Below are 27,499 nucleotides of genomic sequence, written 5' to 3'. Positions count from 1 at the left end.
GCCGAGCCGCGCTGGCCAATCAGCGCTGCCGGCCCCGGCCCTCGCTCACGCAGCAGCCAATAAACGCGCCCGCCATGGGCCACCGCCCCCAGCGGGAGGGGGAAGGCGGAACGGGGGCAGAGTCCGGCCTCCCCCGGCGCAGGAGTCAGGGTCCTGGAGGAGGAAACGGGAGGGCCGGGCGCGAGGATTGAGGCAGTGGAGGAGGAGGCCGAGAACCTCCATCAAGCCGGAGGGGAGTCTATGTGATGGGGGTAGGGTGAGGAGCCCGTCTTTAAATGGGGGGCGGCTCTATTGGTTGATTTCACTTAGACCTTAATTACTCCCTATCGGTTTTCTGGACCCTTGGGGTTACGGGTGAGTGTAGCTGTTCCAACTGCACCCTATGCCCCAGAATCCGGGTTCCGGAACCCTAGAGTCAAAGTCAGACAATGTTTCTTATGAAAAGGAGGGGAAAAAGCATCATGCCCTGCCCTCCTTTATCCCCCAATGCAGGCGCTCAGGGCCCTCACGCTTAGCCCTCCTGAGCTGCCATTCACTTAACACCTCCTGGCCCACCAGCTCCGGAAGACAAATAGCTGGTGCATCGTGGGTGCAAAGAGCACTGGACTAGGAGTCTATGGCTCCTTCTCTGCAAGATCTAAGGCAGGTCGCTCTACCTCCCCGATTCTCAATTGTAAATAGAGACAATAGCGATAGTATCTCCTTCATGGGCGTAAATGATATTGGAGATGTGATGAAGGTGCTTTAATAAAAATTAAAATGCTGTATGAAAACGAGTTAATATTAAAGTATGAATGACTGATAGCCCGTAGCTTTCTAAAGATATTTGGAAAGAGGATACATTCATTCAGTAGTAAAATCAAAGATAGGAGAGACTGCCCATCAGTACAACCACGTGTTCATAATGAATGGATGAATGGAGATTCCAGACCTTAAAAGGCCAAGAAAGACTACAGCTTGGTTTTCCCCACTGAGCCTTATCAGGTAACTATTTCCTTAGTCTGCTGGAATATTGCAGAACCCTAAGGTCCCTCCTTCTCTCCTTCCAGGAATCCAGGCTGCCTTATTTCTGATTAGGCAAAGAGGACTGTAGTCCTAGGAATTAAGAAATTAGGATAAATATAATGCAAACAAACAAATAAAAACTACCAGCAAACCACTTGCCCCACTAGTGTGGTCTATGACTGTAGGGGTCAAACAGAAATAAACAAGAATAAATAATAGAAAGGAACAGACAGAAAATATAATGGATCCACAGCTCTGCTGAAACCTTGCGAGCTTCAGGAATCTCTTTGGTATGTTAATCCTGTCACCTTGCTTGCAGAACAGTTCAGTCACATGAAAATTATATACGAAGTTCAAATTTCAGTGTGCAGAAATAAAATTTATTTTGGAACACAGCCATACCCACTTACTTATGCATCATCAATGGCTGTTTTTTGGAATATAATGGAAGAGCTGAGTAGTTGTGACTGAGACTGTAAAGTCAAAACTATTTACCATCTGGCCTTTTTAGAAAAAGTTTGCCAAGTCCTCGTCAAAGGCAATTAGGGGAAACAAAGTGTGTGGAGTCATCATTCTCTGTTCATTCATTCAACTACATATTGAGGATCCACTGTGGGTTAGGCCCTGGTCCTGGGCATTCGGGGGGTGGGGGTGGGGCTGCACTGTTTCTGGTTAAGGAGGGGTGTGAGAGGGATATTTAGAGCCAGGTGCTTTGCCAGCTGACTCTCAAATAGCTTCATTGTGATACCTGTGAAGAAAACTGTCAGCAGGTTGAGAAAGCCTTTCTTCACTTGCATTTTCTGCAGTTCCACAGTTTTCCTATGGGGCTGCTCAGGGCTGCAACTGTGTTAAGGGACGTGGAGAATGTTTTCCAGAGTCTGGCTGAGGCCCAGGATGGGGGCTCCTTCCAGAGGCACAGCGCTGACTGGGAGGGCTCCCACTGCACCTCCAGAGAGGAAAAATGAGGGCGATGGAGTGTGAGGCTCTCAGGGCACCAGTAGTGAAAGCAGGAAAAGACCCTTAGAGATCAGCACCCTATTGTACAGAAGAGGAAGATGAGGCCCAGAGACAAAGATGGACTTGCCCAGAGCCAGGATAGAATGTGTGACTTATTTCCTAGGTCTGTGTTTTCCATACTCTCTGCTCTCAAAATAATAAAGGGATATCAGAGGGCATTTGGGTGTGATGGAAAGGGGACCAGCTTGGGACCTGATATTCCCGTTTCACCTCTCAGTGGCCAGGTGACATTGAACAAGTCTTTTACCCCCTCTCAGCCTCTGTGTTTTCACCTGTAAACTGGATAATTAAAGTATCTGCCACAATATCCACATGAAAAAAATTGAAGTTGGACCCTTACCTCACACCATATGCAAAAATTAACTCATAATGGATCAAAGACCTAAATATAAAATTTAAAACTATAAAACTCGTAGAAGAAAATACAGAGGTAAATCTTCATGATCTTTGGCAATGGTTTCTTAAGTGTGACGCCAAAAACATAAGAAACAAAAGAAAAAATAAATTGGAATTCATCAAAATTAAAAACTTTTGAGCATCAAAAGATACAATCAAGCATGAAAAGACTGGGGTGGCCTGTTAGCTCAGTTGGTTAGAGTGTGGTGCTAATAACATCAAGAGTGCCAGTTCGATCCCCACATGGGCCACTGTGAGCTACGCCCTCCTTAAAACAAACAAACAAACAAACAAATAAGATAGAAAATATCCTAACAGATAAAGGATAACTGTTTCAATCCACAGCCAACATAATCCATCGAAGAATGACACAATAAAGGCATTAAAATGGCCATTATCTTAAAAAAAAAAAGAATGAAAAGACAACCCACCTAAGGGGGGAAAATATTTGGAAGTTATATATCAGAAAAGAGTCTAGTATCCAGAATATATAAAGAACTCTTACAATTCAACAACAAAAAGACAAACAACCCAGGTCAAAAATGGGCAAAGGATTTGAATGGATATTTCTGCAAAGAAGAAATACAAATGGCCAACAAACATGAAAGGATGTTCAACATCATTAGTCATTAGGGAAATGCAAATCAAAATCACAACGAAAATCATTTCACACTCACTAGGATGGCCATAATAAAAAAGAAAAAAAGGAAAATAATAAGTGTTGACAAGGACGTGGAGATACTGGAACCCTCATATATTGCCGATGGGAATGTAAAATGGTGCAGCCACTATGGAAAACAGTTTAGTAGTTCCTCAGTAAGTTTAACATAAAATTACCATATGACCCAGCAACTTGACTCCTAGGTAGGTAGATACCTAAAAGAATTGAAAATGGGTGTTCAAACAAAAAATTGTATATGAATGTTCATAGTAGCACTACAATAGCCAAAAAGTGGAAACAATCCAAATGTCCATCAATGGATGAATGAATAGACGAATTGTGGTATGTCCATGTGATGGAATATTATTCAGTCATACAAAGGAATGAAGGACTGATACATGCTACAACATGTATGAATCTTAAAAACAAAAGTCCACATACCATATCATTCCATTTACCCATATATGAAATATCTAGAGTAGGTAAATCCATGGAGACAGAAAGCAGATTGGTCCCACCCCATGGAGCCCCCATTCTAGTGTTGGGAGACAGCGTGTAAAAAAGGTTAACATATAACGAAGGAAGCTCATTTCTGACAGTAAGTGCTCTGAGGGAAATGAAAAATAGGATGATGTGCCCAGCGACTGAGTGGAAACATAAGCCATGGTCCAGGGGTCGCCTGGAAAGCTGTGACATTTAAGCTGAGGCCTGAATGCTAAGAGGGAGCCTAGATGAGATTTCCTCATGCTCATTCCCATGTGTTTGTTCCTTGTGCTGGGCTCCTCGAAGACCCAGGGTTTGCCTCCAGCTTTCCTTACCTAAATGGCCCCAGTAAGATGGGGACAGCAGTGTGCCATGCCTGACAGAAGCAGCTGTTACATCTGACACATCCCAGACATGTTACAGCTACATATTCTGCTGTCATTTTGATGACTGGGTCCTTCAGAGCTGCCAATCCAAAAGAGACACAGCAGTGCAGTTCCCTTTCCTGCTCAGGACACACTGAAACGACAGGGGTACTGTGTCATCCCCTAGTGCCACTCCCATGCCCTGCACGGCTTCCCAGAGGCCGAAAAATGCATAAGGAAGCCCCTGACAACAATTTTCCTGCTGAAAATGTGACTAGGGCTGAGGTTGAGAAACCCTGCATTAGATAATGCAGTTCCAAGAATGTGGAGAGAGATTAAGACATAGTAGGTCCCTTCCTCCTGTGGCTAGAGATGCCCTCATATTCACCCCCATTCTTCTTGTCAATACATGCGAGGGCATCTCAGGGATTCAGATGAAGGGGCGTGGTTTCCACTACCATCTCTAGTGCTGGAGAACACAGCACAGATCTCTGTCTTTTCTGAGATCTGTGAAGACTTTGTTGGCATGTCTGAGATCTCGGAGGACAGTACTTGGCATACAGTAGGTGCTCTATTAATACTAATTAATTACACTGCAGGTAAAGGGCAGTGTCAAGCAGGATCCTGAGGGAGGGTGCTGACTTGTCTCACACCTCCCCGGGGTGCGCTGGCCCTAGGAGCTGTCCAGCAACTCCCTGCTGAAACTTCACAGAGGAGGAAAAACCCCAAACTGAGCTAAAACTCTTCCTCCAGGACCAGCAAACCCACAGCCCTTTCTCCCCCTCATGCTCCTCTCCTCCTCACAGACAACAGAAGATAAAACCAGGAGACAGTGGGGCAGAGAGGTGGTATCTTCAAACTGTGGAGTTCCAGAAATCTGGGTTCATATCCTAGATGTGATAATTATGAGTTGTACGACTTGATCCTGATGACTTACGCTCTCCAAGCCTCAGTTCCTCATCTATAAGTGGGGATGAGGATGATAATGCCTGTGTGATTTCTCTCGTGAGTATTAAATGGGAAAAGTGTGTGTAGAGCATGTAGGAAGTACTCCACAAATATTAGCTATTACAGTGACCATTACAATCATCCCTCTCCTAGTGTGGTGTCCTCCAGAAACAGACCCTGAGACAAGGATTCCAGTGCTTCATCTGGGAAGTGATCCCAGGAGACTCCAGTAGGGGAGTGGGTAGTGAGATAGGGAAGGAAAGCAGATAATGAAGTGATCGTTGTGGGCAACTAGAGCTGCATTCCACGGGGGAACGCTGGGAGTCAGCATGGAGCATCACTTCAGGGGCGAGGGAGCTGGGGTCTTTATACAGCAGCTACTACCAGTTCTTGGTCAAGGACTGCCTGACCACGGAGAAGCTTTGCCTGGAAGGCACCAGACCTCACATGGCTCCTGGGAACAGCAGCTGGGATGGATTCACCAGGGCTCTAGTCGCAGACAGGCCGTTGCTCCCCAGCTGTGTGACTTTGGGGCTGTCACTGACTCTGGGCCTCAGCTTTGTAAATGGAGATGATAGCTTATCCTTGCTGATTGCTGAGAAGATTAAGGTAGCTTGTGCGTATAGCTTGGGCAATCAATGCCCAAGCCACGTAATGCCCCCAACCTCCTTAGGAGGACCACTGACCGCATCAAAGCTGCTTTCATTGAAATATCCTCCATTCTCCTCTGTAATCGCGGGGAGATGACAGCCCTCTCCTCATGCCACTTTCCCATGTGTCACTGAGGGCCCGACATCTGCCAGGACATTTGGGTCCTGAGCAGGCGGTGGGGACATGACTCTGGGTTGCCTTGGCCCCTCCTTGTTTCTGTGATACAGCACAGTAAGCTGAGCTGGGCAGTCGTGAGAGAACAAAATAAATGCCTTTGAGATCAGAAGTCCTTAGAGGCTACAGTGGAAACCACTGGCTTTAAGTCAGACCCACCTGGGTCCCCACACAGGCCTGCAGCTCACAGGCTCTGGGACCCATGGGTCCCTACTCCTCTCTGATCCTCAGTTCCCTTGCCCATAAAAGAAGGTGAGACTGAGAGACATGTCTGTCCAACGAGGAGGACAGACAATTTAGTTTGACCCTGATTTCTGAGCACCTACCCTAACTCGTGCACTGGGCTCATCCCAGGGTCCCAGGATCCTCACCATTAAGGACCCCAAAGTCACATAATCACATGTGGATCCCATGAGACAGGTCCTGTGAAGGAGCTTTATAAACATGGAATGCTGTACAAGTGTTAGAAATGATGATTGCAAAGCCCGGTGGTGAACAACTGGGCACAACTGGCCATGTCTGGATCCAGTGTGGGTTGTCACACCTGGGAGAAGGAGGGAGATGCTAGTGGCTCTAGTGTGTAGAGGCCAAGGACACTGCTGAATATCTAAGCACACAGGACAGTCCCACAACAAAGAATTATCGGACCCAAAATGCCAATAGTGCCGAGGTTGAGAACCCCTGCTCTAGTATAAGTCCTCTAGGCTGACAAGGCTCACCTTGGGCAAGTTTAAACCTGAGTCTCAGTTTCTTCATCTGTAAAATGGGGATAAGAATTAATAGTCCTTATCCCGTAGGGTAGTCGCAGGGTTTATAAGAGATGACCTATGTAAAGAGTTCTTCCCAGGGCTGTACAAACAGCCAGAAAAATAGCAAGAGTGGGAGGACCCTCTCCACATCTCTTGATTTCAGTTTTGACTCTTCCCTGAGGTGGCTGCCCTCCCCTGGGAACATCCAGGTGTGCGTTGTCATGGAAACCTTTAAGGACTGGCACACTTAAGAGCTTGATGGATATTTTTCTCCCTAAAATAACCTATCTTGTCAGTTAAGTGACACGTAGGTGAAGTGGTTAGGCAAGTGAGATTGTTCTACCATCATTAACTATTGAGAAAGGTGCCTGCTGGAAGAGTTTCCATCTCTCCCAGACAGACAGTTCATGGAAATGCAACAGACAATAATCACTAATAGTGATGATGGTGGTGGTGCTGGTGCTGCTGGTGATGGTTGCCATCTCTCGTACCTCTTTCTCCCGAGTCAAGTTACGAGGACTGACAATTAAGTTCGTGAACTTGTTGCAACAATGTTGCTAACCTTTTTTGCTATCAGAGGGATTATTCATTACGAATTTGTACCAACTGGACAAACAGTTAACCAAGTTCACTATTTGAAAGTCCTGAAAAGGCTGCGTGAAAAAGTGAGACGACCTGAACTTTTCGCCAACAATTCACGGCTCTTGCATCACGACAATGCACCAGCTCACATGGCACTGTCTGTAAGGGAGTTTTTAGCCAGTAAACAAATAACTGTGTTGGAACACCCTACCTACTCACCTAGTCTGGCCCCCAGTGACTGCTTTCTTTACCCGAAGATAAAGGAAGTATTGAAAGGAAGACATTTTGATGATATTCAGGCCATGAAGCTCTGATGGCAATTCCAGAAAAAAGAGTTCCAAAATTGCTTTGATGGGTGGACTAGGCACTGGCATCAGTGCATAGCTTCCCAAGGGGAGTACTTCGAAGGTGGTATTCAGCAATGAAGCATATTAGCACTTTGTCTAGGATGAGTTTGCAAACTTAATTGTCCGACCTCGTGGTGATAGGCGGTTTGCATGCATCATCAAGTGCAATCTCGAGAGGTAAGTGCTAGCAGTGTGCCCATTTGACAGACATGGATGCTGAGGCTCAGGTAGGTGAGTGTTGGGACTGGTTAGAGTACCGTTCAGACACCAGGCACCATGCTCTAACCACCAAGCTTTATTGCCTCTCAGGAACGTCCAGTGGAAAATGTGGGAGAAGGCTCAGTTCCTTTTGTCCCTGGCCCCAACATTCAAACCATCAGCTCCAGGCTCTCTTCTTGGTGAGCTCTGAAGCTAGAAACTCCACCACCTGCTCATGGAGCCCATTTCCAAGCTTGGCTCCCTCCTAGTCCAGACACTCCTGTCCCAAACAAATGCTCCTGCGTGATTCCGATGTCCATTGCTTTGTAAAGTCTAAGGCAGAATCACGGTTCAGCCCTGGCATGTCAAACCCTTTGATCTATCCCAGGACAATGACACAGCATGGTCTCCAATACACACGGCTCCTCCCTGCCTTCAGATCAATAGTCCCTACCTTGGGCAGGGGGTAATGGAAAGCATGCTAGCTACAGAGTCAGACTGACCTGGGTGTAGACTCCACCATTGTTACTTCCAAGTCCTGTGACCTCAGCTAGCCTACAGTACGCTTCTCAAGCCTCAGCTTCCCCATCTCTAAAATGGGCACAGGTTTGGTGTGCTGATAGATGAAATCAATGGTAGGTGCTTTACAAACGTGGGTTTGATTTGAATTAGGGTGTGGGGCTAGCTGGGTGCTGGTGGCTCTCAGAACTAGTGTACCACTGTATAACCTACAGCAGGTTAGTTAGGGTCCCCCAAGTCACTGGGGACCCACACTTTGGAGCCGCTGCCAGTGGCTAAGGGGACTGATGACTACGCCCTGGATTCCTTGTTGCATTTCTGCTGTCATTCCTGAGGCTGAGGCACCACCTCATGGCAAGAGCCCTTCCACGAGCCCGCCCCAAGGTAAGGTACCCTGCCCTGCCACCTCAAGCCTTGGAACCTGGGGGAGGAGAAACCATCCAGATACCACTGGTGTCATAACCTGCCGCACTTTGGGAAGCAAAGGGTTAAAGCAAAGACGTGGTCATCAGGAGAATGCCCCTTGGTGGAGGGGTGCTGGTGGCTCTTCTTAAGTTATGTGTTGCCAGAAGAGACAGTCACCCAAGCCAGAAAGCTGGAGGTCACCCTCAGGCTCCTCCTTTTCCTGTGCCCCCCAACTCCCAAATGACTCGGGAACAAATCTCAGTGCTCACATTCATTCAGGTGGGCAAGAAAATCAACAGATCGGGGAAGACTGGAACCTGGGTGGGAGCTGGCACTCAAGAATGTCAGCTGTGACAGAACACCATGTGGCTGCATGTCCCCATTGGCAGGCTTGCCTCCTCCCTTCCAGATCATACAGCCTCCGAGACACCCGATAAGCCCACCTTTGGGGAATCCCACCCTGTGGGGTCCTGTCCCTGAGTGTGGGCTGGACTTCGTGACTCACTTCTAAAGGACTGAAGATGACAAAAGTGATGGATGTCATGTCTGAGACCAGGTTACAAAAGACCGACTGTCCTGTTGGTACCCTCTCTGCTTTTCTCCTGGGCTTGCTGATAAGGCTGCTGTCACATCACCAGCCACCCTCTGCACAGCCCCACAGGACAGGGGTTGGGCTGCAATCTAACAAGCTCTCAGGTGACACTGGTGCTGCTGGTCCAGCGACTGCACTGAAGACGGAGGTTGTGATGTGTCATTCCTGATTAACGGCACAAACTCGGGTTGGGTAGACCTGAGTTCAAATGCTGGCTCTTCCATGGACCTGCCAGATGGCCCTGGACAAATGACATAGCCTTTCTGAGCCTCAGCCTCCTCATCTGTGAAATGGTGAGACTCCTCTCTTCACAGAGTTACTTTGAAGATATTTGCTGATCCGTGTAAGATGCACAGGGACATTTTCCATAGATTGTAGAAATTGTCCTAACAGTTTTTTGGTTTGGGAGCATTTTCATGATTTATAAGGCTTGACTGCCACCTTGTTGGATTGCAGTATTGAGCCTCACCCAGTACTGAGTCAGAACCTGCAATCTGGCAAGACCCTGAGGGACTTTTGGGCACAGTCACTGGAGAAGTACTGGGGGGCCATGGCAAACCACTCTTCGTTGGTTTTATCGCCTCTTTCTCACGAAGGCTTGAACAACCAGGTTCCCTCCTTGGGTTATATATTCCCCCAAAAATGTCAGAATGTGTCCAAAGAGAACCGAGTGCAATGGCCTGGGTTAATTCCCCAGCAGAACATCTCAGTGGGTTGATAATTTTGAAATAATGCTGCTAAACGGGCACTTAGGCTCAAGCAAAGCCATAAAACACGGTGATAAGGGTGCATTTGATTCTGAAAAGTTCACAATCTGACGATGCTGCGAATTACTGTGGATGAAGGTTAATTCCAGGCTCCACTCAGAGGAAGCTTTTAGGCCGAGTGGTTTAGATACAAAAGCATTCATCCTAATGCGCCAGGTGAAAGGCATGAGAACTCTGTTGCTTGGTGCCAATCACATTTATGGGCTTGTCCCCTGGAGTGCTAGGAAAATGCCACCGTGAGTGCTGACATATTGCCAGTGGAGGTCTCTGTCTAGCAGGGTTCTCTTTTGAAGACTCATTATCAATATATCCCGTAGTGATCTGTGACTCTGCTCAATTACAGCAAGTCTGTCGGGGGCGGTTTTTGTGTAGGAACCTTGGAAAATGGGAATAGTTCAAAGGCTATGATTCTCAGAACCACTGTGCACACAAGTCACCTGGGGCCTTGTCACAAACGCACGTTCTGACTCAGGCCTGGACTGGGAGTGCTGCTGTGGTGCTAATAAGCCCCCAGGTGATGCCGCCGTCACTGATGTCACAGGGAATGTAGGGTGCGCATGGGAATGAGGGACACACAGCCGTGGGCTCCGAGCCTGACTCTGCCACTTGGCAGCTGTGTGACGCTGGGCAAGTTGCTAAACCTCTCTGAACTTCAGATTTCTCATAAGTAAAATGGGGATCACTTTTGCCTTTTAGGATCTTTATTAGATTTAGGGATAATGTGTGTAGATTTTTCTCCCCAATCCCAGAGGGGAGTGGTGGGACTCATTGTCCCGAGTCGCCTTCACTGCAGGTTCAGCCAAGACATATTTTTCTTTTCGCAGGTAGCTAATTCTCTTCTTCCAGGTCAGGGTTTCTCAACTTTGGCACTATTAATATTTGGGGCTGGATCATTCTCAGTTGTGGGGGGCTTTCCTGTGCACTGTAGGATGTTTAGCAGCACCCACCTCCTTGAGTTATAACAACCAAAAATGTTCGCAAATGTGGCCCAGTGTCCCTGAGGAAAAACCATTTTGGCAGTAATTCGTATGAGTGATTCAATCAATATATGCCGAGTACCTACACTGGGCAAGACCACATGCCAGGAATATATTGATATTAAGACAAACAAGGTCCTTGACCTTATGGAGATCTTTGCTCTTTAGAGGCTCAGTCTTCTTAACTGTTAAATGGGTATAACCTGGTTACTGACCTAGAGTTGTTGGGAAAGATGAAATGAGTTAAGACTTGCAAATACCTGGCCCCTAGTGTCCAGATAAGCCAATGACCACAGGTATGATGGGCCTGGGAAATGGACCTGGGTGCTTGAGAAGAAGTGAGAGTGGGCAGAGACAGCGGGAGCTGTCCAGGAAGTAGCTGGACTGTGAGGGGCAGGTGGGGAGGGGCCACACCAGGCCCTGGAGGAAAGCACGCAGAAGCAAGGTGGGGGGAAGGGTGCTGCAGGGAGGGCCAAGAGCAGCAGGTAGATGGGACCCAAACTGGAGAGGAGGGAGAGAGTAGGAGAGGGCTGTGGAGCGACAGGGAGGGTGGCAATAGGAGAGACACAGAGAAAGATAACAAGATGGACAAGGTACAAGCACTCGTGACCCCACATGGAGGGGGACGCTGAGGGGAGGCAGGGAACCAGCCCCAGCTGAGCACGAGAAACAAACGCCCACAAGGCAGATCCCACAGGAACGGGGGTCAGCCACGTAAGACCCAAAAAAGCAGCTCTATGTCTGTTCTGAGCGTACCTGATTTTGGTTAGAGAACAAAGGCCACTTGGCAGGTGACTTCCTGTCTCCTCCTCCCATGGGCCCTGGTTGTCACCACACCAGTGAGCCAGGGATGGAGCACCCACAGCCTTGAAGGGAATGAGGCTTCTGTGTATTGCTTTGTGTGGCTCTACACAGCAACTGTGGCGACAATACTAAACCCACTTGAGAGCCGTTAGTGGAGGGGAGCAGTCATGTTCTCTGGCTGATACTGGGGGGCAGCGACAGACTCAAGAAAACTGTCTTGGGTCATATCAGGTCCATCTGCCACATTTTAAAAATAGTATCTCAGGCAAATCACTCCATGAGCCTCTGATTTTATTAGAACTGATTTACAAGAACAGTCGAGGAGCTGTGCTTGCAGACGCGATGGGTGACGTTACTGGTTCCACAAAGATCTTCCAGAGCTCCTGCAGTGAACAGAGAAAGGCGAGATTCTCCGGGTTCACAAACGAGGCTTCATAGTTTCATAAAGGGATGTATTAGGTTGGTGCAAAAGTAACTGCGGTTTAAAAGGCTAAACTTACTTTTGCACCAACATGATAATTAGTGAGAGAACAAGTGACACGTGCGTCATGGGCAACATGCAAACCAGGCGGGGGCTTCCTCTGATCTCCGGCGCTCTCGGCCGTTCTTTCTGCTTCACTGTGGCAGAGAAGCTGGATGGAGAAGTCCCGGCATTCATCCAGGAGGCATCAGGATACCATCCAATCAAAAGGGACCAGAATGGCAGCAAGTCGCCACAATTTCTCCATTTGGGGACGTCTTTAGCGTCATGCACTGTGGCTGCTGAATTTAGAAGTAGCTGCCTTTTTTGGCCTCTTAATAATGCTGGCAGGTGGAGAAGGTACAAAAACATGCCAGATTCTTAGTGAAAGCTTCGTGTCTTCACTAGCAGAAGTTGCCTGTTTGCCATCTACTGGAAGGCTGACGGGCAGGGAGGCTGCCCAGAAACGGTGGAGCAATAAACAGAAGGGAAAGCTGTACAGTGAAGGAGGCTCATAGGAAAAAAACCAGAATCATTGGAAATGTGTTGGAGGAGAGATCTACAGATACCCTGGATGGACAGAAAGACACACAGGGGTCCTAGAGCAAAGAAAGCCTGAAACGTGGCTGGAGGCACAAATGCCAACACTGAAGCTGTCCTCCTACTTTGAGCGCACCACGAGATGGCAGAGGCCTTTGGAAAAGACAGTAATGCTGGGAAAATGGAAGGCAGCAGGAAAAGAGGGAGCCCACGGATGAGACGGACGGAGTCCATAAGAGAAGCCACGGGCCGCAGTCTGCAGGAGCTGCACCCAGCACAGGGCTATGAGGACGTCACTTATCCTGACTCCATGGCACATGACACACGCACCTCTTCACACACGGGAGCCACACAAAGCCAGTGCTGTGCTCGCTTTGGGCACAGGATGGGAGCATGGGACAGAGGGCCCTGTGGTACTCTCCTCCTGAGAACCAGGCCCAGGGCTCCACAGACACAGAGAAAGGGGGGCCACAGCCAAAAGGACAGCAAGACGCGAATTCCTGTCCTTTGCACTTCTACGAATCCAGCTCCTGGTCATGTTAAGGGATTTTTAAGGGTAATTTTGACTTTTTAAATTTTCCCCAAGTGCTGGGTTTAAAAACGGTAATAGGAAGTGATGTGGCTCTAAGATTAAGTCCCAGTTCTACCGATTCCCGGCCAGTTGCCTTACTGGGGAATTGACTGAGACAGTGGATGAGAAGAACTGAGCATGGAGCTTGGCACAGGCACCATTACTAGGGTGGTTACTCAGAGGCCAGATATGATGGGCTTCCATTGTTCAGGGTCATAAGGGTCACCAGTCATCAGACAAACCCACCGAGTCTGAGAGGCCAGAACGTTTCCTCAGAGATGTGACCATCAGCACCAGAAGTCCCTGCATCAAGAGCTTCAACCCAACCAAGTACCCCCACTCACTTCCTGCTTCCAGAACCTTCTGTCCTCAGTCTTGCTTCCTCTGAGCCTGAACTGCCCACCAGAAAAGAACGTGCTATAAAGTTGACAGTCGCCGGGCAGGCCTACCCCCAGACATGGTGAGATCCCACTACAAGTTTCATTGAGAGCGCTTTGCCAGGGAGTCAATAGCATCACGCCAGAGCAACCAGAGGCCCGAGACAGGTGGCTGCACCTACCAGCTGCTGGATGCGCTCATACACGAGGTGCTGTGGGAAGGAGGCCTCCACTGGCTCCACAGCAAAGCGCAGCTGGCAGTCCTCGAGCTTCTCCAGTCGGTACAGGGAGGAGCGGAAGTGGTCGTAGGCTTCGCACGTGACGTCCAGGTGACTCAGCGTGAAGTTCAGCCTGCAAACAAGCAGCCGACACACTACCCATCACGGGGAAACATCTGGCCATTGCCCACTGCTTGCCTTCCTGCCGCCTCCAATCTCATTCATGTTGCGGGGTGGGAGTCAGTGAGTGCCTACCGTGTGTTTAGCATCTGAACATGCTTCCTTCCTGAATGTGTAGGGCAGCTTGGGAGGTGGAAGTGGCCACCACCTCCACTTTACAGATATGGAAACTGAGGCTCAGAGAGGTGAAGTCACATGCCTATAGTAACACCACTGCCCCAGGAGCTACAAATTGGTACAAGGGCTACATGCAGACCACACCTGAGGCCAGGGCTCTGTGTGTGGGCCTGCTCACTGCCCCCTGCACCAGCACAGACATGGCACATGGCTGGTCCATGACTATGAATGCAATGAACGGCACAGGAAAAGGCAGAGGCCTAGGGGAGCTCCGTAATGGAGAGAACGCTGTTGGGAAGCTGGTGGGGTTGGGGACGTTTCAGAGGGGGTGACTTCAGAACTGAGTCCTCACAGAGCATCCCCAGCCCGGCCACTTGCACCTTTCTACACCCTAAATCTGCCACACGATTTAACTTGAAATTCAATCTCTTCACCTCTTTCCGTTTTCTTTCCAAAATCTTTTATCATGAAAAATTTCAAAGATACGAAAGGAGTGAGAACAGTATGATGAACTGCCCAGCTTCAACCACTGTCAACTCATGGCTACTCTGTCACCTCTGTCCCCCACCCCACTAGAGTATTAAAAAGCAAATGCCAGACTCCTGCCATAAATACGTCCATGTGTATCTTGAAAAGATCAAGTCTCTTTTCACCTAAAAACAAATTTAATAATTCTTTATCATAAAGTATCCAGTCAGTGTTCAACTTTTCCTGACTTTTCGATGTTTTCCTTTATAGTATGTAAGATCAGAATCCAATGGAGGCCCCCATGCTGCCATCGGTCATATGTATCTTGAAGGAAGTCCCAGACATTATCGGTATAAACGAATAGGCCTGTTGGATGGCTTTGTACAGCACTGTGATCACTTCCACAGGGTGAATTTCTAGATGCTGAATTGCTGGGTCATTAAAGTATGTTTGGTTTTATGGATTTTGCTACACATTCCAAACTGCCTTCAGAAAAGTGTGGACTATCCTAAAAGACCGTGTCTAGCACTGCACCTGTCACAAGACGGACACTCCATCAGCGGGAGCCCTAACGTTGTAGGATACTCAAACAGAAATGTCCTAGAGGGGCTATGTCTGCATCAGGGAGAGGACAGAGACCTGGGGGACCAGCGGAGACAGGTGGCATCCTGGAGGGAATATTCAGGAAGAGGAGAGGCCCTCGACAGACTGTGGTGGCCACACACCTCAGCTCTGGTGTACGGCCTGCACTCAAATACCTTGCCTACTCAGGGATTAGCTGTGGCCCAGAAAGTTCCCTGATGTCTCTTGGCCTTCTGCTCGTCATCTGAGAAATGGGGATGGGGCAGTGCCCACACATGGGTGGGGCTGGTGTGTGGCTGAAATGAGGCCATGTGTGTAAAGGACCTGAGACAGGTGCTCACTAAGTGAGTGACGATGATGACACTGATGGCAGCATGTTTAAAAGGTACGAGTCTAGCTCTTGGGATGCCAACACGGCCCCCCCGGTGCAAACCTCACCTTTTCTCCACAGAAAGAATGGCTGTGCAGGAGTTTTTCAATTTGTGAGCGAGTCGGCAAAGTGTTTTAAACAGAGCATCCGTTAAATCATCATCATAGAACACTGCAGGGAAGAAGAACAGCATGAGGGGCAAACATGCAGATAGCAGAGAAATCTCTTCCTCAGAGGATCCTCAGGGACACTGCAGACTGCATCCTTAGAAACGTGGCAGCAACAGTTAGAATGAACAGTGCATGTATATGTGGCAGGATGTCCTGGAAAGATGCTTCTAAAACACAGAGAATTCCGTGGAGGGGCAGGGATGCATGCTGGGATACCCAGGACGATGATACAGCAGTGAGCAAAGGATATTCTTACCTTCGGCTGCGAGCAGTATGGTGGTGTGGTTGTACAGGTCGGAGATGTCCTCTTCTGACCAGCTGAAGAGGACATCAGGATCTGTGAAAGAAGAAAAAAGGTCGTTTTGTGCTCCCTCCTTTCTCTGTGGGCCACGCCTCTCACCGAGACCAACCAAAAGAGGCAGTGGGCACTGCCAGGCATCCCTGAATCCCAGTGTCCCAGCTTCAGGGACACGGCTGCTGTATGGAGACCCACAGGGAAAGAGGTGCCCTTTCTGTCAGGGGGTGGCCGCAGCCAGCGAGGGGCACATGGGTTCTGGCCTTACCTGCTGTCTCGGCCGGTAGCAGGTGAAACGTGCGTCCTTGGTTCCTGCCCCCTGCACTTGTTGTGTAATCCCAAGAAAGGGGCTTCACCTCTCTGGGTTTCAGTTTTTGTATGAGAATGGGCATAAGAATGGTTCCCTCAGAAGATGGCCGGGGAGGTGACAGAACCTAAAGTGTGCTACATGCTTAGCAAGTGATAGGTACCCAACAAGGAATGATTTTCCTCGCCTGACAGCTCACAGGGGAAAATTTTTATACATAGAAAGAGCAAGCATGCATGCGGGTCTGAAATAGTTTGTGTCAAGAATTTATAAAACCCTCCCACACAGGGCTCTGACCCATGTGGCTGACTCCCTGCTGTCAGCAGAGGACAGTGCACCCAGCTGGACTTGCAGGAAAACGGTTGAAGCCCTGGAGTCCAACGGACTTGGGTTCACACCCTGACCCTGCCAAGTACCGGCTGAGGGACCTGGGCAGGCACTAACCTGAGCGTCAGTCTTCACTCATTATTCAGGGGTTACTGCACCTACTGCACAGTGACACTGGGAGGTCTGACAACAGAGTGAATATAAGGTGCCCAGCACGCTGGCTCTTGGGATGCCAACACAGGCTCCAAGAATGACACCTGTCACTCTTCAGCCAACAGAGAGGACTTGTTGTGAGCCATGGAGCATGGCAGCAGCCAGACTCTGCTGTCAGTCAAGGCCATGAGGCCGATGGCGTTGAGGTATTACTAGGAACCACTGAATCAAAAGGGACATGAGAGGAAGACACGCACCTGTGCAGAGGTCGTCTTTCAGCCAGTCCAGTTCTCTGACCTTAACTACACCACCTGTAAAAACACACACAGAACTCCCCAAACTCTATAAACGATTAGGGAAAAAGGAACTTTTACACTATACACCCAAATCCATCCATCCGTCCATCCATCCATCCATCCATCCATCCATCCATCCTCTCACCCATTTTTCCCCTCCCTCCCTTCCTATTCATCCATCTTCCCACTCATTTATATACATCCTGTCTTCTTTCCTTCCATCCATCCATCCCACATTTTCTGAGTGCTAAATATCAGGCCCTGTGCCAGACACAGGGAATACAAAGATTTAGGAGACACGTGCCCAGCCTTGGGGACCTGAAGCCGAGGACAGGCTAGGAAGTTAGCAGATACCGACAAGGCTGCATGGTCAGGGCAATATTAATGGGATGTACCAGGCATACAGGAGAGAGGGGAGGGGTTCTTGTGTCAGACAGGGGTGTCAGGGAAGGCTAAGAAAAGGCGATTCATGCCTGCCCCTTCCCTCTGACCCTGCTGACTGGGCATTTGTCACACAATTCAGCAGCGGGCATCAAACAGACAGGGCCCCTCACCTCAGGGAACATGTGGTCTAGCAGGGTGGCAGACACCAATCCACTAGTTGCACAAATGTCAAATGCAATGGTTCAAGGTGTCATGAGTGTCTGCTGGGGGGCTGTGACTCCTCTGGAGTTCTGGAGACCTGAGCATAATTAGGGCAAGAGGACCCTTCTAGGCAGAAGGAACAGCAAATACACAGGCCCCAAGGCTCGGATGGCTGGAGTGGAGGAGCCCCTGAGGGGGAGGGCCTACAGGCCCTGCAGGATTCAGGACAAGCACCGGAGTCCGAGAGTAATGGGAAACCTCTAAAAGGTCTGGTGAGCTCGAGTGACTTGGTCTGAGTCTGGGAAAGCGCCCCAAAGCTGCTGGGTGCAGGAAGGTCTGGACAGGCAGTCCAGTAAGGAGTCAGCTGCTGGCATCTATCACATAAGTGCATTCCTGCAGGTGGTGAAGGAACCTGACCATCCAGCAGATGGGCGGACAGGGGAAGAATTCTGGGCAGGGGAAGAGCAGGTGAAATGAGTCCTTGGCTCACTGGATGCAGGGCTGGATGGTAGGACTATCAGGAGAGGAGGCAGGAAAAGCAAGCAGGGGCCAGATCAGGAGGTTTGGGAGCCAAAGGAAAAACATGGACCAGGTCCCTCTGGATGCTACATGGAGGGCAGCTTGGGCAGGTCAGACAAGGAGCTGGGGTGACCAGGTAGTGGGCCACTGCGATGTCCAGGAGGGAGAGAGCTAAAGTAGGACGTGGCGGTGGGCGTTGGAAAGGGGAGATAAAGCAAGGACAGTGATCTAGGATCGGAAGCCCCGTGAAGCTAAGACTGTCTGCTCCCTGCATTCACCTGGATATAATGGGAAGCAGGCAGAACCCCGCCTGCCAGGTTTATGGTCCTGGGTGTTTGTCCCATCTGCCAAACAAAGATACCTCCCTCCCAGGCGGAAGACCTGCTGGGCCTCACCTCCAGAGGCAGTCAGGTGGCTGTTGAGGGCAACGTTTCGCTGGCACATGGCCAAGAGATCTGCACCAACATCTGGAATGACAGAAGGGCATGCCACAAAGCGCCAGCATGACGACACTTTTATCCCCGCGTTCACGCCTGGAGAGAGCTGGGATCAGCAGCATGACTGCAGAAACGTGCAAAACTAAATCTAAAGTGTCTCCTGTGTGTTTTACTGCCAAAATTCAATATGGTCAACTTAAGGCTCTTTTTAATGACCTTTTCTTTAAATAAGAGATGATGATCCTGGTGGGGATAGACCGTGTGTGCACTCCAGAAGGAAGGGGTGAGGGCTCCCCTTTTACATATTTTTGGAGTCCATGAAACATGCACTTCTCCTAGCCCAAGCTGAGTGTTTCTAACAACTCCTTGAGCCAGGATCATGGATCCCATTTCACAGATGAAAGACTTGAAAGCAAAGTCGCATAACTAGTAAGAGCAAAGGCTGGGCTGTGGATCCAGGTGTCTCTGACTCCAAATCTAAGCTTGCTCTTTGACACCCCAGAAACCTGACTAGCGTCAGAAGGGCGTTTGGATGTGATCAATCGATAAGCAGAGCAGATCCAAACAGGCTGGGGCACGCTCTTGTGTGCGTAGTTCACGTCACTGCCAAGCCGACTGCTGATTCTGACCAGGTGGGGTTCATATCATTTCAGCAGAAATGAGTCACAGTGCAGTAAATCCTTGCTGGGGGTGTAGGAGAGCGCTTTGCCAAAAATTAATTTTCAGTTAGGAGAATGTATGTGTGAAAGGTACAGAGTCTTGTTAATGACATCTGCCTGGCCCACTATGGCTATGGATGCGCCATCCCACCCACTGCAGACTCCCAGGGGACGAGACCATTGTCTCCATCCCAGGGACCACACAGAGTCTGGTCAAGGGCCGGCGGGGAGCTCCCTGCTCACTGAGAGGACACACCTGTCTCTTTTCCTGGGCCACTGGGTGAAGAGAATATTGATGGTGTGTGTCTGACAACACACAACTGGTTCAGAAGTTTTTAAGCCTCTATGATAGTTTTTGTCAAAACAGATCTTGCGTGAGAGTCTAAAATATGAAACAGATAAAAGAGGGGAAGCTGGCTGTGGGGGTGGGAGACCTGGATGGAACCTTGGGCTATTCCCCCACCCCCTTACCACATTATGACCTTGGCTAGACATTTGACCTTAGCCTCAGTCTGCCCACTTGGACAAAGGGATAGTAAAACGTTTCCTGGCAACAGACAAGTTCACTGTGAAGTGACAATCAGGTGCTGATGGATGTGAAAGGCTGTAGTAACTAATGTACCATCCAAACACAAGCTCGCTTCTTCACGCTGGTAACTCTCAAGGATAAGACCACATAATTACATCCTGCTACTTAGCACTAGGCACTGAGCACAGTTCTCGGGCATCGCATTATAGCTTGATACTTAGAAGTGTTTACTGGCAACCTACACGAAACGGTCAAGGAGCAGCCAATAGGGTGGCAGCCTGCAGAGTCCTGACCAGTGGTTAACTCAGGGTATCTGAAAAGTATGGGATGCCCTCATCACAGGAAACCCCTGGACTCCCCTCTGCTATCTCAGCAGCAAAAGACCTGGGCCATGAAAACATGAACTAGGAATCAACGAATTGCAAACCTTACCGGCAGATATCATTTTCAACTAGCAGATACTAAAGATTTAAAATTTAATAATACTTACCTAATGAGATACTCCTCTCTTAAAAACGGGTACACTCTTTCTAAAAAAGCACATTGGCAGCCTGGGGTTGAGTTGACAGTACTGCACTAGTCAGTTTGCTGGTTTCCATCAAGTACAGTTATGTATGTTATCACTGAAGGGAGCTGGTAAAGGGTAGATGGTACTTTCTGTAATATTTTAGCAATTTCTCTATGAGTCTAACATTGTTTCAAAATTAAAAAATCAATCAGTTGGCAATATGTATTAAAAGCTTAAGAAAGGTCACACACTGCTAGTCTAAGGATTAACAGACAATGATGCACAAAGGTGTTCACTGCCATGCAATTGATAAATGAAACAAACAAAAAAATACACAACAAAAAACAAAAACAAAACAACCCCAAAACATGGGAACAACCAAAATGCCCAGCAAAAGGAATATGGAAGAAAAAAAAAAAAAGATGATACTACCTGGATATTAAAATCATATTTGTAAATAATTTTTTATGACATGGGAAAATACTCTCAAAAATGTTTTTCAATAGTTTTGGCAGGATACAGATATATATATATACACACACATACATACATACACACACACACACGTATGTATACATGTATATATATATATATGGTTTGATTTCAGATATTGTCTGGGAGTCTGTCATGTGAGTGACATTGTCTGGGAGTGTCACACACAAAGGGAAAGGAAAAAGATTATAAAAGAAATACACACTTAAAATATAGATTCTAAAACTTAAGCTCCCCAAGGATAGCAACCTGACCTGTTTTATTCACTCCTGGATCCCCTACATCCAGAACCATGTCTGGCACATAGTAGGTGTTCAATAAACTGCAATGGTTGGATGAATTGGGGGATTATAAAATTATGAGTAATTTTTAGTTGCTGTTCGACATGTTTTCTACTAAGAGTAAGCAAGGTTTCTATAATTGGGGGGGAAAAATAACAAACTTGTTTTTAAGCCTTATAAAAGGTATGCCCTCATGGTTTTCTGAGATGTCTGCTCTTTGGTAGATGAGTGAGCAAAGTTACCGGCAGAGCTGCTGGCACCTTCTTAAGTGGAAGTGGTCCTGCACCTGCTGGGTTCTGCTGTCACTGAGTAGTGGGTCTTGCTGGGTCATTCTGACATTATTGAGAAAACCAGTGCAACAGGATGGCAAAATCACTAGCAGCCAATGTCCCACTTCCAGTTTCACTCCCTCACTCTTTTTACAGTCAGGACATGCTGTGAGATGGTGGGCGTTACCTGTACAATACACCGTCTGTGCCACAGTGGCTGCGACGATGCTGGCAAGCCCTGTGCCTGCCCCGAGCTCCAGTACAGTGCATCCCTGGAAGAGGTCCCACTGGAATAGGATGTAGTCAGCCAGGAACAGGGCACCCCGCCACACCTGGAGGGAGATGGACAAGGAAGGACCGAAAATGTGAGGCTCAGGAAAGACCCTTCAGGGCCATGGGAAGTGGACAGGACCTACCCACCTGCTTGCCAACATCTTCCAGGGGCGTGGCCATGGTGTGCTCTGGACAGGATGGAAACCAAAAGAGAAAGGGCCACTGTGAAAATGGGGATGGAGAGAACACAGACAGATGGGGCACGTGGTGACCTACACATACAGTGGTCACTAGAGTCAGGCGTCTAAAGAGCAGCAGAAACATAGGACATGCTCCCAGTTGGGAGGGGACATTTGAGCGTCACTCACAGGCCAGGCACCAGGACTCACTGTCTCAGGTAACTGGGTCTTGTGCCCCACAGTCTGATGACTAGGGTCACCATAGGTCTTGGCCCAATTTAATCTAACACACACCCCCACACCCCCATTTTTTATGTTCAATAACTGCATGTTACAATTGTCATGTTTATATTGTTTTGATCAACTGCACACTGATAATAATCACAACTCATTTCAAAATATTTTCTTATACTTAGAACCACACGAGAAGTAAACAAAATAAACTTTGAGTTTATATCCTTTTTTAGGTGAAGAGAAGTATGATAAGAAATGTTCTCAAGCACAAAATAGGTTAGGATAAAACCTGGTGGTGGTAGCTGGGGGAAGAGACTAGAAATATGAGATCAAGGAGAAAAAGGAATGATGGCCAATATTTTTGCCGTGAATTGGGAATGAGCTCTTGTAATTTTTAAGCAAGATGACGATGGCTACCAAATTAACACACAACACATGCATAGTTGAGTAGCCTCACACGCTCCCTGGTCTGGCAAGCATCAAACCACAAGCTGCTCACAACGAAACAGGAGCAGGGACCGAGGGACTGAGGGAAGGGAGAGGGTAGCAAGGTAGGAAGCAGCACTGGTAATGCTACCATGTTCCCCTCCAGGAGGGTCTGCCCCAGGAGGGGACATGGGCAGCCTGAACATCCCTTGTTTGTTTTTGGTCCCCTCGAGCACTCAAGGTATGAGCATCTCACTGTGCAGAGATGAGCATTTAAAGATGAGTGCTACCCGTACAACTGGGGTCCAGAACATAAGCCAGCCGCTCTGTCTGGTGCTCAGCGGAAGCTGCAGCTCTCTGCCCCCAAGTGAGTTGAGAACTGGCTGTGTGCAGTCCTCTTGGGGACCCAGGCCACCATGCTGAGGGTTTCTCCAGGATAAATCTGACCTGAGATCTCTGTCCTTCGTGCAGACTTAGAATCTGATTCCTGAATGAAAGGTGAGAGATAATTGCCCACCAGCATCCTGGCTGGATTTGACACTGGGATTTGGAAGAACTCACTTTTAGTCAAATACGCTTTCAGGAGAACTTCAGATTGCCAAAGCCCAAAACATACCCATTTGGTTTGAAACTGGAACAGAAATATGAGACTGGGAATGGGCAGGTGGGGAGCCCACAGACCAGCCCTTTGCTACGGGACTTTGTTCTAAGCTTGCAGGACGGTGAATCCCAGAACGTGAAACACTCATTGTGGAATAATCAAGTCTGCCGCTGCCCTCCTCAGGCAGTCCAAGTGAGAGTTGAGAGTGAAATGAGCCATCATCAACCCCTGAGAAAAAAACTTTGCAATGTTCTGATCACATGACATGGAAAACACAGGCTGCTGTGTCAGACAGATCTGGGTGTGAATCATGGCTCTGTCACTGATTAGCTGTGTAACCGTGGGCAAGTTCCTCAATGTCTCTGAGCCTCAGTTCTCTCCTCAGTGAAGAGGGAATATGCATCCTTGGAAAGGCCATGAGGACCAGGGGTAATCCATGGAAAGCATGGGGTATAGTTCTGGTGGGATGCATTCACCCCCTGGAGCAGTCTAGAACACAGCCTGCCTGGTATGTGCAGGCACTCAGTAACTGCTAACCACGTGGGTGGACAGATATCAGAGCTGCTGTTCTGTCTGTTTTTGAGTGTCCCAATGGACCCCATGCTCCCAACCCAAGCCAGTGCCCAGGTTTACCTGGGACTTTAGGCACCATCAGAGACCCTGGATCTCAATGAAAAGACTCAAGCCAGAGCTCCTCTCCCCCAAATGAGCAGTGCTGGGGGTGGCAAGAGTCCGGGCTATGGCGATGGACCACATGGATTCAGAACCTTCCTCACCGCCAAGCTGCATGACCTTGGGCTTGTCAATTCCTCATCTGTACCCACCTCAGAGGAGGCTGTGAAGACTGTATGAGATTGATGTAGATAAAATATCAGAACATGACAGGTGTTTACCCAGCACTGGGTCACCTCCTGCCCTGCCTCCTTACATTTCTAGGGATTTAAAATCCTGGCGTCACCAAACCCCTCTGCTCCACCCCTATGCCTGGGTGGGGGACAGTCTTGATCCTGCCTGCTGAAGCCTCTTTCCCAAACCCCTTCTGCTACTTCCTCACCGCCCCTTCCCACCTGGCTCCTAGGTCCTAGCTCCCGCTCCATTTGATCAGCCCACAAGATTCCTCCAGATTAATTCTGGGTCTACCTCCCTGTCCCCCTACCACACTCGCTCCAGAATCTCTCATGGCTCCCTGTTGCCAGTCAGGCTGGCCGAGTGTTCCACACCCTCTACCCCTGACCCACACACCCTCAGCACGCTGAGCTGGGTTAGAACGTGGATGTGGGAGGCAGTAGCAGCAAGGCCTCCTGGAGGAGGTGAGGGCTAATGGCTACAAGACCCTGACCTGGGCATGAACACACAGCCAAGGCTCAAACACACAGCGGTGCTGCCTTGGTGACAGGGGAGTTTTTATTTACCTATTTTGATGACATCACGGGTGCTGCCCTCTTGTGCTTCGTCTCCCAGGATGTCATCTTCTTCCTGCATTAGAATCATGGGATGTACCTTGTCTCTCGGAGGCCCTGCTGGCTTGGGGTTAGAGGCAGCCCGTGGTCTTCTCACGACATCCAAATCCCCATCCTCGTCCAGATGAGCTCCCAGCCACTCCTGGCTGGTGGAGTCAGTGCTGGCCTGGAGGAAGAAGCCTTCACTGCTGCCGCCACTCCCAGGAGGGGACCCGGTGCTGCCTATCCCAGCAGGAGTTTCTTCTGTGGGAACATCTCCGTGGTCACCACCCTCAGCCCCTGAGTCTGTCTGAGAGTCTTGGTTCCACACAAACTTGAACTGGGACAGGAAAACTGAAAGGCAAGACAAAATGTAAAAGGAGAATATTTCTAGCTGTCTTCTTATTCCCTTCCCCTTCTTCTTTCAGAAAACTTGATTTCCACCCGGAAAAGGTTTTAAAGGCCAGGTGGAGATGTACTAATGCCAGCAGAAAAGGCCTGTTGAATTCAGCCGTGACACTGGGGCCACCAAAGCAGTCACAACCACCACCAAGAGCAGCTACCATTTGATGAACATCTACAGTGTAGATACTCAGCCCACATTATCTCATGCAATCCCCACAGTCGCTATGAAGATAGCAGTAGCAGCTCCATCTTACAGATATGGAAACTGAGGCTTAGAAGTTAAGGGAGCTGAGAAGGTCATTCAGCTTTGAATGTGGTTGCTGCTCAACTCCTAAAAGCTGATGCCCTTCTCCTACACTTGTTTCCCTTCTGAAGGTCTGGAGGACAGGACAAGGACACCAAGTGCTCCTTACCATGTGGTGGCCAGAAAGTCACTGGGACAAGTTTTAGTAAGAGTATGTGTGCCAGGAGAGGTGGGCTGCAGGTGGGAGGTACAAGGACTTGAGCGGACAATCCTAGGCTGGAGTCCTCCATCTCTCCAGGCTGTGTGACCCTGGGTAAGTCACTTATCTGTTCGTAGCCTCAGTTTCCAGAATCCAGGAATCCAAACTGAGACACGAGGGAAAGGGATGTTATTAGTCAGTCACACCAGAACACCAAGCTAAAACAGGATGATCGGAGCTGGGGAGGGTGGCCAGGGAGGGCCTGTCTGAGATGACACCTGAGGAGCCAGGACTAAGAGGGAAGAATGTTCTGAGCAGAGTGAACAGCAAAAACAAAGGCACTGAAGGAGGAAGGTATGTGCCTGTGCCCTGTGTAAGGGACGGAGAGGAGCAGAAAGTGGCCGCAGAGCAGAGACGGACAAGGAGATAAGTGTGGACACACAGCCAGAGGCTGGGTTGGCTGGGCCTCGCAGGCCAAGCTGAGGAGTCTGCTTTTATTCTAAGAGCAAGGGGAAGACACTGGAGGGTCTAAATCAGGGCAGAGATGCGGTTTGCATTTTCAAGAGATCCCCTTGGCTTCTGGGGAGATGAGTGGGAGAGGGTACAGGGAGAAAAGACAGGGAGCCCTGGTGGGAGTAGCTAGAGGCAGCCAACAAGGGATGAAGGGGGCTTCACTGGGATAAGGGCAGAGGGAATGGAGGGAAGTGAGCAGACGGAACCTCAGTGCCCTGTCTCCCCTACTGGACATGGGCTCCTGAGGCAGAGCTCATTCACTTTTGTCTTCCCAGCATTAAGTCCTAGGCCTGGCACACAAAACAGGTGCTCAGGAAAGCCCAGTTGACTCAATTAAAGAAAGGCACGTAAGAAGCAGTGTGAGCAATCCAGAACAGTCTTCCCAATCTTCCCTCCACCCCTCCCAACCCCACCATGAGTACGAGAAACCACAAAACAAAATGGAAACCAGGAGGTGCCGGGCCCATCTGCACGCAACAGGACCTTACCGGGCTGCCCCACGCCATTCAACCTCACCATGAGGTGTCTCTGGTTCGGGGTGCAGAGGTGGATGTCTGACAGCACAGTGTCGCTTTTGAACGTGACCTCCTCCATGGCTAGTACGGGAGCCTGCCACCATGACCGGGGCTCCACGTTAATCATGGGACAGCAGCACCTGACAGGTGAGAACATGTCCTCAGTAAAGCAGGTGCCAGAGGTGGACAGGTGGAAAATCGCTCTGTATCACTGTGGAGACAGAGTCGCAGAGAGCAGTTTCCAGGCTCTCGGCCTCACGTGGAAAGCTGCTGGCTCAGGTAGTGGATGGTCATCAGCTGTGACTGGTTGGCCGTCAGCCAGATATAACTGCCATGGCTAACCTAGCAAGGGCGGACTGCAGTTAGTTAGCACTGGGGATTTCGGAGCCTGCGGCTCCTGCTTCCTGTGTCTCCAGCTGCCAGGAAGAACATAGTGGTCTGACTCCCCTATCTATGGCTCTGTGGGTGTTCCTTTTTGGGGTCACCATATCCTGCGTTCTTATGTGGCGAGCAGGAGCTGAGACCCCACATGACAAACACCAGGGATGGGGGGGGGGAGGGTTGGTGCTTCCCTTCTACTCTCTTTCCATTTTTCCTAAAGGAGAAAGTCTCCCAACCTGAGCAAGGGAAACACATCCAGCTAGAACTGTATTATTTCGCTTACACTGTGTTCATTTTCACAGCGGTCTTTTTATTTACGGCAAGAAATCGGAATTTCCATTTATATTGATAAAGATTTTTTTTCCCCTTTTTATTTTTTCCAACTTTACTATGAAAGTTTTCAAACAGACAAGAAAGTGGAGGGGATAGCACATAACTGCTTAGCCTAGCTCAATGATGGACACTGTCGTACGTGCTCGCTCTAGCTGAGGCTGCCAGGGAGAAGTTCGGCTTCAAGTCTGTGGGAGCCGGGATTGCAAGGTAGGGCTCCGTGCCAGGAGGACCCCTGAATCCTACCCTATCCCGCTGCCTCCCTCATAAGCTTACCCTCCTCCGGCCGCAACCCAGAGTCCTACCCGCCCTCTTCCCGCGGGGTTCAGACGGCCGCCATGTTAGGCGGCCCGCGCAGGCGCGGCACCACCTCCTCTGCGTGCGTGCGTGCGTCCGCCCGCACCGCCCTG

At 49.2% G+C, this 27,499-nt stretch overlaps 1 protein-coding gene across 12 annotated transcripts; it reads right to left on the bottom strand.

Annotated features, from left to right (window-relative positions):
• Positions 1–21: 21 nt before the first annotated feature.
• On the bottom strand, positions 22–27,499 carry METTL22 (methyltransferase 22, Kin17 lysine). 12 transcript variants are annotated; one of them, XM_033101159.1, is made up of 12 exons: positions 27,366–27,499; positions 26,352–26,518; positions 24,476–24,856; positions 21,771–21,811; positions 21,538–21,682; positions 18,454–18,708; positions 17,033–17,086; positions 15,950–16,030; positions 15,592–15,694; positions 13,771–13,939; positions 12,153–12,272; positions 11,897–12,023 (listed from the first exon to the last, which is right to left on the bottom strand). In XM_033101159.1, the coding sequence occupies exons 2-12, from the start codon at positions 26,503–26,505 to the stop codon at positions 11,946–11,948; spliced, it is 1,581 nt and encodes a 526-aa protein (XP_032957050.1). In that variant the 5' UTR covers positions 26,506–26,518; positions 27,366–27,499; the 3' UTR covers positions 11,897–11,945. The 12 variants fall into 12 exon arrangements, with proteins under 12 accessions (XP_032957054.1, XP_032957061.1, XP_032957062.1 ...); XM_033101160.1 differs by lacking the exon at positions 27,366–27,499 and adding an exon at positions 25,321–25,516 and having other exon boundaries at positions 26,352–26,490; XM_033101164.1 differs by having other exon boundaries at positions 11,898–12,023; positions 18,571–18,708.

Source organism: Rhinolophus ferrumequinum (genome assembly GCF_004115265.2).
Source record: "Rhinolophus ferrumequinum isolate MPI-CBG mRhiFer1 chromosome 15 unlocalized genomic scaffold, mRhiFer1_v1.p scaffold_54_arrow_ctg1_1, whole genome shotgun sequence".
Taxonomy (NCBI): domain Eukaryota; kingdom Metazoa; phylum Chordata; class Mammalia; order Chiroptera; family Rhinolophidae; genus Rhinolophus; species Rhinolophus ferrumequinum.
This window is presented reverse-complemented; position numbering and strand designations above follow the sequence as displayed.